Here is a 17,132-nt window from a genome sequence, read left to right as displayed (position 1 = left end):
TCAGACCCTTTTTTTGTGGTGTAGATATCTGTAGAATTCACAGAATGTTTGTCCCAGTATGTTATGGTTTGCCATCAATAATTTATCATTAATTTTTCCATTTCAATTAATTCTACGTGTCTCTGACTCAAAAGCATTTTTTGATAATGTGTAAAAGGTTCCCTACTGCCTATTTGAGGTTTTCTCAAAACATAACAGACTAAAACCTAAAACTGGGCATAAGGGATTTTGCCAGGAGGGAGACAGGGGAAAATAATGCATAAATAATGGCAAAAGTGCTATTGCAGTAACCATACTTGATAACATGACTTCTAACACACTTTTCACTAGAAGATACACACTATCAACTGCTTGGTATCTTTCAGATACAACCAGATGTGTCCTCCACCCCAAAACAATCACAATGCAGGAATCATCCCAATTTGCAGCTGTGAAAATGATTCAGAAACAATCGGAAGCCTCGATATTGTTCAGTAAAACCCAGGGAGGACAACAACAATCAGCTCTGTTGCAGCCTAGTTATGTGTCTTAGTAGCAAGAACCAATCTTTTCCAGGGATTGATTTGATTTGAAGGAGAACCTCTGGTGCAGAGGTGGCAGAATAAATACCTGAAGACTAATGTTCTCTGTTCAGACAATCAATACCAGCCCCATGACTACACTTCTGGCTACCTTCTAGTTAAAAACAAATTTTTTAATTCTGACAATTTAATTGCCATTCCCAAGTTCACATTAACTTGCTTGGGAAAAAAAGGCTTTAGGTAATTTTTCAAAGGGGGAGGGAAAAAAAAAGATCCTTCCAAACTGGCTATTTATAAAAGTCAGTCTAATAGTGTATTGTGAGGAAAGGAAAGAGAGGTGAGGATGGTTTGGTAGAAAGTTTGGATAGAAAGAGTTAACTCTTTTCTCCCTTTCACCTACTATTTAGAAATGAAACTAAGATGCTTATATAGATTTGAAAAAAATGAGTACTTTAAACCTGTAGGTATTTTTAAATTGATCCCCAAATGCAATATTTTGTGAGAGAATTTTTAGTTGCTACAAAATATCTTATCAAGGTTTTTAAACAGTGATTTATTGGAGTTTTTTAATTGACATTTTATCAGAATTTGGGGTGAGATGGATTAAAACAGTCTGTAGTATTTCCATCAAGGCAATAGGTGGAGTTCAGGGCTTTGTGGCTTCAAGGGACAGCAGCTGATGACCTACAGTATTGCAGTTGACTGGTTAGTTTTATTTGCCTCAACTCAGGGGATGAAAAAGAAATGTTAAAAATAACATTCAGAATATCTGGCATGAAAGTTTTCCATTGTTATCTTTTCAAACAAATGGGAAGAGTAGAGAGAGCTCTTTGTAAAGAAATTAAAATCGTGGTAAGGGGTTTTTTTAATGCATCTTTTCCTTGAATTGCTTTTCCTAGTGTGCTTACCAGTCTTAAAAAATGCAGTAACTTCTGTATCATGTTTTTGAATATTTTGTTTCTCAAATGGCTTTTAAGAGCTGTTGTTTGCGTGTAAGGTTGAGCTGTAGGCAAACTCTTCAAAATAATGTGTCCTTCTAGGAAAGCCTTGAGCTTGGTCAGCAATGTAAACCAAACTGTTATTTTTACGCCCAAGCGTTCCAGAGATTTAACTGGAATAAATACAACCCACTGCAGATGCAGAGATGTGTTTGCAAAACACTCTTTGAAGAAGCTGAGTCTGACCGAGCAGTTAGGGAAGGATTGCATGGAATTACACTAATGAATTATAAGAATGAAATTGCTGGGCTAGATTAATGCTCTGCCAGGAGGCTGTGGTACACAGGCCATGCCTTGAGGTCTTGGTCTTGAAAAGGTGTATGAGTGTGTGCTCAGATCTGCAGGATTGGAGCCAGGAGCTCCAGTCACCCCAGCAATAGGCAGGCCTGGCAGAGAGTGTGGTTGGGGTTAGAAAAGGCAGAGCAGGGTTTGGGACCTGAAATAGGAAATCCAGTGTAACATCTCTGTGTGCATGTGTGGGAACTGAGTATGCCACAGGACATCATGCTCTGACATATGGATCTCTGACCAGCATATGCACAAAGGGAACTAGACCATGGTCTACTTATGTAAGTGCATTTATCCACAGAAGAATAGGTGAATCCATGTGGATTGCATTCTGTTCCACAGAGATTCTCACATGAGCCTGAGTGTGTTGGTTGAAGATACAGTTCTTTATTTGTGTCATTACAGAAGAAGCAGGTTCTGGTTCAGAGGGGGATGTCTCCCTGCCTTACAGTAGCTGGTACCTGCAGGTGTGCAAACAGGCTCTGCATCTTCTGTGCCTGTGTGCAGATGTTTCATGCACCTCGGGAAATGTGGGGAACCAACATCATGTGCAAAGTGATGACAGAAATTAACAAAAATTAACAAAATTTAACAAAAATAGTGTATGGCCTAAAATCTGTTATTAAAGAAGGTAGTTACTACATAAAATGTGTGTTTTTGAATCTGTATGATATCATTAGTTAAGGGAGGAAATAAAATCTGAGTGAAAAAGATGAGGTAGGAGGTGTATATTTGTTATCTAGTCATCTTTGGTTTGGAAGTTGCCACACTGATTTTATTTTTTCTTAAAGACTGAAGGACATAATAGCATTTTAGAGGAGTTGTGCTAAGTGTAGAAGCATTAAGCTTTGATTTTTGACTCTGAATTGAATCTTAAATGAGACTAGGTAGAGGGATAGTGTGAAACAACATCTTCAGTATAACAGATTCTAGCAGAGGAAGCAAAAAAGGGCAGGTCTGTACAGTACAGATGAGGTTTTTCAAACAACAAATACAGTGTGCCTGCATTAAAAATAAAAGGACACAAGAAAAAGGAAAATAATTTATTATCTTGGACTTCATCCTGAGGTGGTTTTTTTCTTTTCACTTTTTTGATCTTCAAGAGAGTGCTGGTAGGGCAGTGAATAAGAGTGCATGTGGTGTGTGTTAGTACACTGATGGTAATTTTACTGCTGCTAACTGAAAATCCTCAAGGGGGAGTTAATTACAGGAAAACCTTCCTAAATATCAGCCGCATATTTTCCATGACAAGAAGATTTTCAACTCACATTGAACAACTCCAGAATCTGAGTTAGCATTATTTACATGAGCACTTTTTGCAAGAAAGTAAAATTTGTGTTTGTACAATGCAGTTAAAGCTTTATGGTAATTTTTTTAAGACTTGCTTACAAGGGGCAGATATTGCTAGGGCAGAAAGGATCATGCATACATTGAATTTTATGTTGTACGGCAAGTTAAATTCCCTTTTACTTGTGTTTTTGTTTGGTCTGTTTGGGGAGAGGGTTTTTGTTTCATTTTTTGTTTAGTTTTTGTTGTTGCTCTCTCTTTGGGTTGTATTTTGGGGTTTAGTTTTGTTGGGTTTTTTAAGATCAAGGCCTAAACCAAACCCTGGGTATTTGGTCGGGTTTTATGTTGTTGTGGTGGGTTTTTTTATTGTTAGAGTGTTGGGGTTTTTGTTGGGCTTTTTGATCGGTGGTCCTTGGATTTCTTTTTCACTTTTCACTTAATGGAAAAGTTTTATTATTTGCAATTTATGTGCATATATTTACTTAAACAATTTAAACTTTTTATATTGCCACCGGGGAATTGCTGCCTTCTGTAAATGTTTGCAGATTAACATATTTTTAGAGCAAGCCCGTGGAGCTTCAAATCAAGTGTGGCAGCAATCAGAGAGAGCAGCGACCAGTGTGTTGAAGTTAGTTGGTCCTGATGTGTTTGGTGAATGTTTTTCGAACATGGCTGTGCCATGGGTATTCTCAATGTATCATTTAAGAAACAGTATTTTTATTTTCAACTTAAAAAAGGAAAAAAAACCCCAACACACACAATGCTGTGTTTTGGCATTTACCTCATCAAGAGGTAACTCAGATGTAGAGCAAGTAATCGCCTCTTTTTCTTTGCCTTTTTCCTTTTTTCTTTTTTCCTTTTTTCCTTTTTTTCTTTTTTCTTTTTTCTTTTTTCTTTTTTCTTTTTCCTTTTTTCTTTTTCCTTTTTTCTTTTTCCTTTTTCCTTTTTTCTTTTCCCTTTTTTCTTTTCCCTTTTTTTCTTTTTCCTTTTTTCCTTTTTTCTTTTTCCTTTTTTAACCCACATTTTTCTGTTTTCTTTGTTCTTTCTTTTCGTATTTCCTATTCTTTTTTGTTTCTTCTTTTTTCATTTTTGCTGCGGTGAGTTTGCCAGTTCAATACCCCGATTGGGAGGGGCGCTGGGAGAGCTCCGTGCGGGGCGGGGGCTCAGGGCGCTCCGAGCCAGCGAGAGCTGCCTCTTCCCTTCCCTTCCATGCCGAAAATCCCGACGTGAGCGCAGGAATGCGCTGTGAGGACGGGGCTCCCCGTGCCCCTTGGAAGCAGGTGCACACTTCCAGCCTTCAGCCGCCCTCTCGGGGCAGATTCGCCCCCCCACCGCCCTGCACGTCGGGCTGGGCGCTTTTCCTCCCCATGTTATCCACGTCCCGCTCCTGGCGGGCGCGCTGCGAACGGGAGCGGGAGGAATCCCACGCCCCGCTGCCTTCCCCGCCGCCGGGGGAATCCCGCCGGGATGCCACGGGAGCAGCCCCTGCCTGGAGTAGCGTTCAGCGGGTTGTGCCGCCCCTCCCCGGCCCCCTCTCACTGTTGCGCTGCCCCCGGCGCCGTCCCGGGCTGGTCTCGCCGCTCCCGGCCCGCCGTGCTCCATCCCGGCGCTCCCGCTGCTCGAACCGTGTGGGTTTGGGAGTCAGGTTATCACACCCGGCAGTCGGGATCTGCCCCCAGCTCAGCTTCCCAAGGAAGGCTGCAGCGGAAGGGAGTCCGCTGTCTCCTTTTCCCCTCTGTCATAAACACTTGAAATTGAGTTAAACACTGCAGAGAGCACTGGATAATTTTGAGCAGGCTTAATAGGATTAAAACTAGATGTGTCCTAACATTAGAGGATTAAGACAGGTACTTCCCACAGCTAGTCCTAAACAATTTTCTTCCTGAACTTTCATTAAAAAAAAAAACCAAATTACACTCCTTTGTCACTGCTGCCTCTAAGACCTGACAGACAGCAATGTGTGCCTCTTTCATTTCAGCTCCCGATGAGGATATACTTGTTAAAGGAAAGCAGTCCATCAAGAGTCAAGTTTTAGGAAACCAGAACTCAGAAAGTGAAATTCTCTTGGAAGGCGACGATGATATCATGTCATTCATGGAGGAAAGAGAAGTGGAGAACTTAACAGGTAATTTCACCTATCTCATTTTCTCCTCAGCTTCTTTACTGTTCAAGTTCTGATCTCCCAGTCTCTTCAGTGAGTCATGGTTTGGGACACACATTGATAAATTGTTCCTTTCTATAACTGGGTCATTAAGATAACTTTCTGTGCATCTCAGATACCGAGGGTTTATTTGAGGACAGTTGTGCATTTTCTTTTTCTGACTTTTATAACCTCCTTTCTTCTGCAGTAGATGTCCATATTCTAGGAAACCGGCCTTAGAGAAAGTAACCCTACCTTGAAACAGGCTTCCTTTGTTTTTAATCCCATTCTACTCAAATCTCTAGACCTAGTGGACAATTAGGCAAGTTGTCTGTAATGAAAGGCTTTTGAGACCTTTATTTTTTTCCCAGAGTCTATAATATTGTATATATTTGTTATTTACTTGAGTGTGAACACTCACTGGATTTAGCTCCTTTAAACCTCCAGATTCCCCCACTGAAGTTCTTTCTCCACAGACCATAGTCTCCTTAGACTTCACTGCTTTTTTTTCTTTCCCTCCTGAAGATGAAATAGTACTTCAGATCATTGAACTTAATTAATTTTACACAGTCACATGCAACCTTTGCTGATGCTGCAATCTGAGTGGAGTGGATCCCTTTCTGTACAGTTCAAAATGGAGCACTGGAGTAAGCAGTGATTTGGGGACTGGGAATTATAAAGCGCCTTCATTGTTATTTGAGGAACAGAGAAAATGCAAAGTTCTCTGTATTCATTTGCTTCTCATCTGGTATCCCATGTACATTTACTTTGGAGAAAAATGCCATTTATAGGATAATTCTGGTTCCCTGAGAAACTGGTACTATAATCTTATATTGATACGTATCATCCATATGATAATTCACTGAAAATGCTGTGAATATTTATTGGCATTTTGCTTATCCATGAACTGCATTCCACTCCTTTATTAAAAACAAAAATGCATAATGAATAAATAAAACTTACATGGGAAGAGTTTAAAGTAAAATAAAGAAACAGGAGAATGATGCAGTGGCATTTTCTGTATACAAATCTTTTATTTTTCGCTTTCTACCATGAGCTTCCTCCTCAACAGCCTTCATGTTCCCTTCTATTATTCATTCATTGGTTCGAGTAATACATTCATACTGTAATAGAGGTGAAAAGGGGAGTTTAATTATATAATCTTGACAATGGCAATAGGATTAAGAAGTAATCCTCACTAATAAAGTGGTGTGGGTTAGAAATGAAGTGGAAATTGTCAGGGGTCTTCTGCAGGACCTGGACTGCCCCAGCTTCTGCAGCTGTCTGCTTGCCCTGTAATTGAATGTCTGCGAGTGATTGAAAAAATGTTATTTCTCCTCTGGATTACATGCTAATGTACAGGGGGCAAAGGGAGACAGCAAAAGAACACATAGCTGCTTATTTCATCCATTTGTGGGGGTGAGCTTTGGGAAATCATGGCAGTTTCACAGCTATCTCATGCCCATCTGCAAACACAATGTATTTGTACATTGGGAATAGAGGGCAAAGCTGCTCTGATCTCAGCAGAGCATCTCTTCTTTTGTCCTAGTGGCACACATTGAGATTGATGTGAGATTAAGGACCATCACCCTCCTAACAATCGATGGAAATAACAATTCATCTGAATTTTTTGTCAGTTATTCTCACGTTGATTACCTGAACGTGTGTACCTCATTTATAGATGCTTTATTAAAACAAAATTGTCTATGTCACTTTAATATCTTCCACTGTTTTACCAAAGTCAGATAATACTGTAGCCGAGTAACTTAATTTCCTTACCTCTTAATCAGCTGGATGACAAACCTAACCTGTTTTCTTTCTGAATGTGTTAGTTTATATAATAGGTTCTGCATTGTCAGATCTATGCTGAACCTATTGTTTTCAGTAGTAGTCTGATTTGTCCCTGTGATAAGCCCTGTGGAGATGTGATTATTCCAATAAAAATTCATTCAGTTGGAAACCAACCCTCCAGCTGTTTACTCCCACAGTCCCTGAGCTACACTAACACTGTATGGAATCCTTGAACAATATTTAAAGTGAAATCAAAAGCATCTTTGAAACATTTTACTTTAGGCTCTATAACATTGTGCAACCTTAACAATAGAGTTCTAGCATCCATGAGGGAACACTTTACAGTGAGACAACTTTCAGCCTTGACTGCTATGTTCATCTCTATGAAAGGCTGTGGAAACTTTCCAGTAACTAAAGAACACATCAGACAGTAAGATTTCAAGTGTTCATGTGTGCAGTCTCTGTATTGCATATAACAGAAGGTATGCAACTCTTGAAGTTTCTCAGAAGGAGAATGTGTGAGTAAAGCTGACTAGTGCCATGCTAGAGCCAGCTCTGTATAATGTATGCAGCAGTTTGCAATTGTAGCTGCTTCAGTGTTCAGCAGCACAGAGACAATGCAAATCTGTTACATATGTTCCTTTCTGGGATAAAGAGTTTTGCTCTTCAAGGAAGAGCTATGCCCTTTGCTTTATTTGTATGTTCTTGGCTTGAAAAGAGAATAATTTGCATTTGCATTCTTTTCAGTTTGAACATTGTTGGTGTTTTCCTGCTTTGGCAGGTCCAGTTGCCCTCAGCACACCAGCTCAGCTTGTGGCACCCTCAGTAGTAGTGAAAGGCACTCTTTCCATCACTCTTTCTGAGCTCTACTTTGAGGTGGATGAAGAAGATCCTAGTTTTAAGAAAATCGACCCAAAGGTAAGAGATCATTGACCCTGAGCTCTGAGAGATGATGACAAATTACCCAAGACCTTTAATTCTTCACTCGACTTCCTTTACCTCTATTGGTCTGCAGTGTTCCCGCTTTAATAACTTTGTGACTGACCATATATGTTACTGAACTTCCCAAAAGTGACACCTCCTTTCCTTCTCCTTTTTCTCCCCCTCCCACAATTCGACCATACTTGAATGTTAATTAGCTGGCTGCAAATAAAGCTCCAGGGAGATGTCTTAAATAAAGACATCTTGAATCACAGGCCTGTGTGAATTACTGCAAAGTTCAAGGAGGCTTTTAGCCCAAATGCTTTGTTTTACTTTCCTGATTTTATATGATGGCAATGTAACGTAGTGCTAAACTTCCTACTCTCTTGAGTTCTCAGTGCTTTTGTCGTATTATTCTATAGCAGATTTTACAGGGCCTGTTATTATTTATTATGCCTAAGTTGAAAACATAATTGCCCTCCTAAACTATTTCTGAACTGACTTGCTAATGTCCACAAACTTTATTTGCTCTAATATGCTTTTGTTTAAAATTGGTAACCTTCAGTAAAATTCCATTTTCAAAGGGAGTATATTGTGCGATTAGTGTAATAATGTTGCAGTTGAATGTTTTCTACAGTATTACAGCAGCATTTCAAAAGTAGGGCACAAATTGTAAATATTCTTGCTTCCCAACTTAAGCACAGTCATGGCTCTTGTTTTTTTCATTATCTGCTTAATATTAAACAAGGTAATAATTTCTTTGTGAAGGATACTACTGGAAGAAGTGGTTTTCTGCTTGTCTGTAGAGAATGCCTTGTGTGTTAAGCATCACTTTAGTTCTTTGTTCCTATTGAGTAAATTGCTCGTGTCTGTATTAAAAATGGCATTGGTGGATCTGAAAGCTGGGATTATCAAATCCTATCAAGGAATAAATTTATTTTGAAAAGCAATGCTCCTAAATTGTTAGAGCTAGATTTTAATATAAGCAATTAACCAGAATTGTGGTTTTATGTGATATCATAAGTGAGATTTAACTTTTGATCCTGAAGTATTTTTGAAACATACTGGAAATTATTTCAGGTATGAGATAGTGCTTAAAATTTTTATGTATTTACTCCTTTCATTATTTTTAACTAAAAAAAACCCCAAAAATCACAAACTGAAAAACAATTAATGGTGAGTAGGATATACATTTAAAATGTAAAGTCAGTTTCATATGCTACTGTTACTGCATTTTTCATCTAAAATGTTCTGCTTTGTAATGCATTGACATGAGGAAAGTCTTACTGATTTGCATTATTCTGCATTTTTTTCATGTTTAGCACATTGAGTGTTTCAGTACAGTTAGTAATTCTTACCATGCCTGTTACGTGTTTTATGGGAGCATTGACACACAACATATGAATTCAGCCTCCTTTCTTTTCTCCTATTTTTGAGTATTTAGTAGTGGTTTTTTTTGGTAGTGCCTATAATCAGGCATTCTGGTTTGGCTTGACTCTATCTTTTATTCTGTATCTGAGAGATTTTGTTTGGGTTCTTATAAAAGGAGGAGCTGTTTTCATTAAATACTGGCTACACCTCTTATATTCTGCTTGTGATGTTACTTTAGCTGGAGGTCTTAAAAAAGACTTTTTGTAATGTCTTGGGGGCAGGGGGGTGAGGGGACTAAAAATAAAATCTGAATAATTTCTTGAAACCCAAGTAAGCTTCCAAAGCAGCTTGTTTTCAAGCCTTAACGCCTCCCTGCCCCACCCTCTGCTCAAGTCAATGTACCTTGATAGCGGTGACTGGAGCTGCTGTAGAAAATGCCCCTTGGAAAAAAACCCAAAAACACAAAAAACCAAACCCCAAACAACTAATCCGCTGTAGCTCAGCAGGCCTGCTTAATTAATGAGGCTTCATCTGTTTGATAAATTTAAGTTCCCTGTATATTTGTCTAAACTACTGAAAAGAAAACATTGTGACAAGTTCCTGAAGGGAAACCTGCCTTACGTAGCGATAGCATCGGCAGCGATACGATCACAGTTTGTACGCGGGGTCCGGGCTGTTTTGGGAAAGAGAGGGTACCCCCGCGGGCTAAACTCGTTTTGCCAGGTGATGCAGCATCAGCGCTGGGGGAAGGCGCTCCAGTGGCTCCACAGGAGACTTGTGGAGCTCGGCCGGGGCCGGAGGGGCCGGGGATGCGGGAGGTGCCCGCCCGCCGCCGGGCAGGATGGCCCCGCGCACCCCGCTCTGTCTCCGGGCTCCTGCCGCCAGGGAGAATGCCGCTTTTAACTTAAGGCAAAATCGACCCATGTTTGAATGGTTATTTCTTTCCGGATCCGTCCAAAAAGAAACGAAAGTAGTCCTTTGGCACAAGAAGTTACATTTTTTTACCTCCCCTCCCCAGCCCCTGAAAGAACGTGAAAACTTGAGAGAAATGCTCCGAGCCGGCGCTGCAATCTTTGGGGAGGCTCGAGCGCGTAATGCTAGCGGTTTTAAAAGCTTAGGAACGCGTTCCCTATAAAAGTCCTGCCAGTATTTCCAAGTCCTGAGCTTAGAGCAAAATCGCTATGGGGAATCAGGCAGAGCTTTGCTTTGGGAGAGGGAGCTCGGGCGGGGAAGGAGATCGACAGAGAGCGCCCGGGTGCCGGTGTGGGATCGGGTGGTTTCCTGACGGGTTCCTGCTTATCTCCTCGTCTGACTATGCTGCGGTGCGATTTTATGCTGTACTTAAAAATCTGGGGAAAACAAATGTTTGTTTAAAAAAATATCGACCGGTTGCTCTAAATGGCATTAATTATTCAGGGTAGATCTATACTTCCTTCGTGTCAAAGTCAAATGGATACTCCGCGTTTGCTCAGGGAAGCGAAAGCAAACGGCACCGAATTTTTAAAACAAATACAGCGCTTGAGATTTACCGGGCAAAAATAAAAGGAAAGAAAATTTTAGGGAAAAAATTAAAGGTGGTGACCGTAGGGTAGGAAACGGCATACTCTAATTCTGACTAAATTGTGACGAGCTGCTGCTGTGCCATGCTCCATATATTTACAAGATTTAGAATGGAAGTTTAAAGTACTGGAAATATAGCAGATGTTGTCACACTCTGAACTACAGAACATATAAGATTATTTCTTTCACTTTTTTGTTTGTTTGTTTGTAAATAGAAACTAGACGTTTGGTAAACGTCAGTCAATATACAAAAGGAAGGCTTGGGCTAGGTGTCGCTTTTAGACTATCTTTACATCTCATGTTTTTGTTTCTTTAAAAAATTATTTCTGAGGTTCAGAAAGAATCTGCTTGTCTGAATTTAAGAACCATTCACGAAAAGTCAGCGTAAAGTTAAAGTAATATTTTTATTACTATTTGCAACAAGTCAGTTGTGGGGCACATAATCTGACCTTGGCACCGAAATACATTTAACATCAGTAAAACTTTTTTAAAGGGAGATTTGTACATATAGTTAAATAATTTTTCACTTGGTGACAACATTCAGGCAAACAAGAGAGCATAAGAAAAGGACTATACATGGATTGGAAAATGTACCTTTCGGGTTTCGTTTTGAAGTTGCAAAAGTCCGATCGCTTCTTTTTGTGACTTTTTAAAAATTCACAGTGGAGGACAGGAGGAGAGGCTCTTCCTTTCTTCCGTGCAAGGCGGTGAGAGTTTATGCCGGGAAAACCGTCGGCAAGTTTTTAAAGGCCGAGCTGCAGGTGGGTGGGGGGTGGCGGGGGCGCGTGTCTTTCGCCGCCTCTTTCCGTCGTCGTTTGCGTTAAATAAAAAGTTTTTTAGGCGCTGTTGTTGTTTACGGAGGGCGAGTTTTTGTGCGCGGGGGTGTTAAACCTATAGCTTGTCGAGGCTTTTGGGATTGGTGAGGATTTCTCTGGCTAGCCTCCAGGTCTGTTTGGCAGCGCTTTCCAGGGCCGAGTGGGGTTTGCCCTGAAAGAGGTCTAGGTTGGGCAGGAAGTAGTGGGGGCAGCGCCGGCACTGCAGGCAGGAGATGAGCTGCAGGAGGATGCCGTTCAGCCGGTCTCCCAGGCACGCCTCGTCCCAGTCGGTCTCCCGCGGGTGCTTCTCGCACTCGTACAGCAGCAGCGTCTTCATGTGGTAGTTGTTGAGGGGCTGCCCGGGCAGCTCCAGGTGCCGGTCGCGCAGCGTCTTCAGCACCGAGAGGCACTTGTTCCGGCAGCCGCCCATCAGCAGCCGGTTCTCGGCCTCGCCGAACTGCAGCACCCAGGCGTCGCTCTCGGCCGAGCTCTGCTTGCCCGTCAGCGAGTAGCACTCCTTGGAGAGCAGGTTGAAGCCCTCCGCCTTCACCTCCGCCACCCGGTTGGGGCCGGGCCAGGGGATGTGCGGCATGGGCCACTGCGCCGCGCTGCGCGGCCAGATCCCGGTGCACTTGAAGGCGGGCGTGATCTGCACCACATACCGCTCCCGGATGCGGAGCTTCACCTCGCTGGTGTCCGCGATCATCTTCACCACGTCCCGGTAGCTGCACTTGTCCACGGCCTGGGCCACCAGCGTCTGGAAGCGGGAGCGGATCTTGCGGGCGGACAGGTAGCCCGAGGCAGTGATGAACTCCACCCAGAGGGACATGCTGCGCTTGCGGCCGTCGCTCAGCTTGAGCACGGCGCAGCCCGGCAGGGAGCCGTCGTCCACGAAGTTGAAGACGCCCATCTGGTTGAGGTAGAGCACCACCTCGAACTCGGTGGGCGAGATCACCTCCAGGCCCTCGTAGCGGGCGTCGATCTCGCTCAGGGAGCTGATGAAGCGCGGTTCCTGCACCTCCACCTCCTTCAGTACGTCCGACACGACCTTGCACACCTCCCGGATGGTCTTGGCGATGGCCGCCTTGCGCGCCTGGCAGCGCTCCGTGTAGTATTTGTTGAGCTGGTAGACCAGCTTGGCCTGCGCGGCGATCATGTTGGGGCACAGGTCCGGGCTGTACACCGGGCTCTCGCAGTACGTTGAGGGATCCAATGCTTTAGCGGTGGCTGCAGCTTTGCGGAGGGCACCAGCCAAATCGTAGAGCCCCACCGCCTCCGGGAAGAAGGCGGCAGCGGTGCTCCAGTGAGAGCAATTAAAGAAATCGGGGAGGGCGGCGAAGCACAAAGAAGCGAAGCCCAGCGCTGCCCGGGCGAGAAGGAGGAGGAGCAGCGGGACGGTGCGGGCTGGGCGGCGGCGGTGCCGGAGCCGGAGCCGGAGCCGGTGCCGGAGCGGCGGGGCAGCCCCCGCGGGCTCCCGGAGCGCAAAGTTTTGGATGGCGATGGGGGCAGGGAAGTCCGCGCTGCCTCTGCGCTCAGGCGCCCACCCCCCTGCGCAGCGACGAAAATCCTGTTTCAGGAGTTCATGAAAAAAAAATTAAAGCCAGCAAAGTTCCTCAGGACTCGCAGAAGGTCCCCGCAGAAAGCCGGTCGGCGGCGAAGTTTGAAACCGCACACGGTACGAGAGGAGGAGAAGAATGCGAGCAATGCCCACAGCGGAAGAGTGAACTCTCTGTCTGTTAGGTCTGGCTGCCTCTCTCTCTCTCTTTTTCAGTCCGTGGCACCGCCAGAGATGTGCATGAGTTTGGCTGCCGCTCGCTCAGACTGTCAGGGGGTGTTGATGATTTCCCTTTTCCTGCTGGAGGCGTTGGCTGAACCCGGCTCTGTAGCTGTCTCTATCTTTACGCGCAGACGTGTGCACTTGGTCTGTGATCTCTCATTCCTGTCCTGCAGCGCTATATAGATTGTTGTGAGAGAGATGTATTAGAGAGTTGTTGATGTTGGGATTTTTTTTTGTTGTTTTTGTTTTCTTTGCACAGACTGTGTTTTATCCTGGGCCGGGAGGAGGGCGTAGCTGCCGTGTCTGGGATGGCTTCTCCTCCCCCTCCCCACCCCTGAAGTGCTCGCCGAGGCTCCCACTTTCCGCGCCTGTGCTGCAGCCGCGCCGACCCCGCGTCTGTCCCTGTCTGTGTCTGTCCGCGGCGCTGCCCCGGGCGCTGTAGTTTATGAATGGGGCCGCGCGCGGGCGCGGGGCGGGGCGGTGCCGCCAATCGCCGCCGAGCTGTCAGCGCCGCGGCCAATCGCGGCGGGCGGCGGGCACGGCCGCGGGGGCGCGCACCGCGCGCTCGCCCCTGGCCCCGGCGGGGAAAGGGACGCCCCGTTCGCTCCGCGCTCCCGGCTCGGCCGGTCTTGGAGCCGGGACGGGCTGTGGGGTGGAGCCGGCAGGGTCTGAGCGCCCCGCGACACGGCACGGGGTGGGGAAATAACCCCCCCAGCCCTGCACCTTGGCCGTGGAGGCAGGTGAAGGGAGAGGGGAGCGCGCTGCTCCCTCCGCCTGCTGCGAGGGGATCCGGGGGCAGCGCCGGTGTGTGTGTGCGGGGAACAGGGAGAGACGGGACGGTGCATAAATCTTTTACTCCTCTTAATGCCGGGCTGCAGCAGTGAAAGTGAGACCGTCGCCGGGGCGGCGCGGCACAACCTTGTTTTACTGCCCCCAGTCACCTTAATTCAGATAAATCTCGTGCCGTAAAGTTCCGTTCATCCTCCTAAAGCGCAGGATTGAGTTATTCGAGAGGAAACGGTATTTTATGCAAGTTTGTATTAATAAGAATATTGAATGATTTGGACATAAAGCCGTGTAGCTTATGCAGCTCCGTCATGTCATCTCGGAGGGAGCCCCGGGCAGTACCTGCTGCAGAGCGCAGCCAGGACTGTTTCTGCTGCGGGAACTTAGGCTGGCGGAAGGGCAATTCCCACATCCTCAGTGCTGTGTGTCCGTGGCGGCTGTGCCTCGCCAGGGCCGGGGCCGTGCCCGTGTGGGACGCGATGCGCTGCTCCCTGCGGAGCCTCCCGTTAACCCGCTCCGCTCGCAGTGGTTGGGCTCGGTGTTCTTGTTCTTCCCTCCTTTCGCTGCAGCTGGCTGATTTTAATAAAGAAAACATCGCCGTCTGTTTTCTGTGTGCGTTTAAATTAGAAACATGTCTCGTTGCCGACCATGGAAGAAGTAAGTATGGACGTGCCCGGCGCCGGTGCGGCTCCGTCCTCCGCGAGCAGAGGCTCGGCTCTCTGTTTTCCTTCCGTGCCACTGGGGCAGTGTGCGCCCGAGGATGGGTCTGTGCCCGGTGCTGGCGGGGCCCGGGCGGGCGGCGGTGTCAGGTATCCCCGCCGGGCCCGGCCCCGTCGGGAGGGAGACGCGTCCAGGGAAGGCTCCGAGGACAGCAGCTTCAAAGGGATGGGGGACAGGGGGCAGGCTGCCACGGGGACAGAGTCGCTGGCTCGCAGAGGCGCTGGCGCCGCTGCTCGCACGGTCTCTCGGAGTCCCAGGGATGCGTGGGCTGGAGCGGGGCTGTCCGCCTCGGGGCGCGGGTAAGTGCCTGCGGACCTGCCGCCTCCCCGGGACGGCGCGGGGTGTTCAGAGGCCCCGTCGGAGCGGGCGGCAGCATCGGGCGGGCATCGCTGCGCTTCGCCTGCACGGAGCTTCTCGGCGGCTCGGCTGGCCGGGCGGAGCAGCGAGGGTCCTACGCCTCGTCTCCGGACGCCCTCCGGCACATCGAAGAGTTAGTTAGGGCTGCGAATGAATCGCTTTCACACGCCCAGTTGGAGCTGCCTGGGCGCACTGGCCGCCGGGCTGGCACTGCCCCCCGGTCCGGCGAGGGGCTGTGCACATGGGCCCTCCGCGCAGCGGTGCGAAGGAAGGCTCCACGGGGTCTCGCTTCACGCAGCCTTGGCGTTCCCCGCGTCCGGGGCGCGGAGGAGATGCCGGAGCCGTCAGGCGGCCCGGGCAAGGGTGGGGGGACGCGCGTTCCTGTTTTCAGGGTAAAAGGAGAAGGAGGGGACGATTCCTCTCTCTCCCCCCCTCCCCCCCCCGTCATAAAGTGTCTAATGATGTCGCGTTACGAGTGTTCAGATTTAAAACAATTCATTACCAATTTTCCTGCCTGAGGTTGAAGCTCTAGTAAATAATAAATCAGCTAAACAAAAGCTGACTTTAATTTATTGCCCCAGCGCTAATTAGAAACATCATTTGAGCAATAAACTTAAACACTTCAAGCAAATAATGCACGTGAAACCCTTCTCTCCCGTGTCTGGACGTTTGTGGCCGCACTGCATTAAGACCAGCTTCATCTGTGGCGGAATTTGCTCTCGCCAGAATGAATAATTGAACGAGGAACAGGATCCGAGAAAGCTATAATTGAAGAGCCCTTGTCACCTCTGCTTTTATGTATGTTAGTGTAGAAGTCCATCAGCAGCTCCTTGATGGTGTATAAAACGAAGTGGCATCCCCTCCAGCAGCAGGAGATACTGTATTCCATTAAAAAGACCGTGTGCCTGTGTGTGCTGCAGAGAGGGAAACTCTCAGGGCTAAAAGCCACTTGAAGTCTTCAGACCGATTGATCTGTATTCTCTCGTTATAATCCGTCTCATCATACTTGAGTTAATGAGGCAGGGGCGGGGGTGATCTGATGGTCCTTGACAAATTCATTAGGGAGGCTGCGGGACATTTTATTTGACTGTTAAACATCGTGTTTGTTTGGTTTAAGCAGTGCCAACATCAGCATGCCGCTGCCTGGAGCTATAGTGTTTTGTTAGCAAGGGCTTCTGTAAAAAGATACTGGAAAGGGGACTCGGTGTGCAGTGTTTGCTCTTGCCTTGGCTCCTCCTGCCCCCTCCCGCTCGGTGCGGCGGGAGCTCGGGCTGGTGGAAATCCAGGCGTGCAGGCATGATACGTGCCACGGTGTTTTCTTCACGCTGAGGATGGCAAAGTAGCAGCGAAGGGCTGCTATTAAATTTGCAAAGACTTTTTTCTTATTTTTTTTCTTTTCCCTAAGAGAACGCTTTTTATTTGTATTAACTCTTAAAACAACAGAAGATGGAAACTGAAAAACAGTTCAGAGTTTTAGCAATATGCACACAAGTTTCTTGCTGTGTTATAGCATACTTGCATTTGATTGGCGAAGCAGTTTATCAGTGTGGTATATGTTACATATTTCACAGCCTTTTTTTTATTCTGGACGTTGTATTTTAAAGTTTCTGTAACATGCTATGGATATAAGGTGTAATTTTTTAAGGGAAATCAAAAGTTTAATCAAATTGACTTGAGGCTGTTACAGGATTTCTGCCAAATCTGTCCTTTTTGTCTCCCTCGGTGAAAGGGAGAGGGAAAAGGGAATTCAGGAACAGGTGCTCCCAAAAGGGATAAGAAATATTTTTAAGAATAGCATAT

At 46.1% G+C, this 17,132-nt stretch overlaps 2 protein-coding genes across 5 annotated transcripts in view; one reads left to right on the top strand and one right to left on the bottom strand.

Moving 5' to 3' along the window:
• Nucleotides 1-17,132, top strand: part of LRBA (LPS responsive beige-like anchor protein) — a 396,467-nt gene that overhangs the window by 217,318 nt on the left and 162,017 nt on the right. For all 4 annotated transcript variants that reach the window (XM_071555647.1, XM_071555648.1, XM_071555646.1 and 1 more), the window contains 2 exons: nucleotides 5,073-5,219; nucleotides 7,807-7,943. In XM_071555647.1, coding sequence (XP_071411748.1) covers nucleotides 5,073-5,219; nucleotides 7,807-7,943 — 284 coding nt within the window. The remainder of the gene's footprint in view (nucleotides 1-5,072; nucleotides 5,220-7,806; nucleotides 7,944-17,132) is intronic.
• On the bottom strand, nucleotides 11,769-13,024 carry MAB21L2 (mab-21 like 2). The gene has a single exon (XM_071555081.1). The coding sequence runs from the start codon at nucleotides 12,846-12,848 to the stop codon at nucleotides 11,769-11,771; it is 1,080 nt and encodes a 359-aa protein (XP_071411182.1). The 5' UTR covers nucleotides 12,849-13,024.

This window comes from Pithys albifrons, chromosome 5, assembly GCF_047495875.1.
Source record: "Pithys albifrons albifrons isolate INPA30051 chromosome 5, PitAlb_v1, whole genome shotgun sequence".
Taxonomy (NCBI): domain Eukaryota; kingdom Metazoa; phylum Chordata; class Aves; order Passeriformes; family Thamnophilidae; genus Pithys; species Pithys albifrons.
Note: the sequence above shows the minus strand (reverse complement) of the source record. Positions and strands in the feature narration are given on the sequence as shown.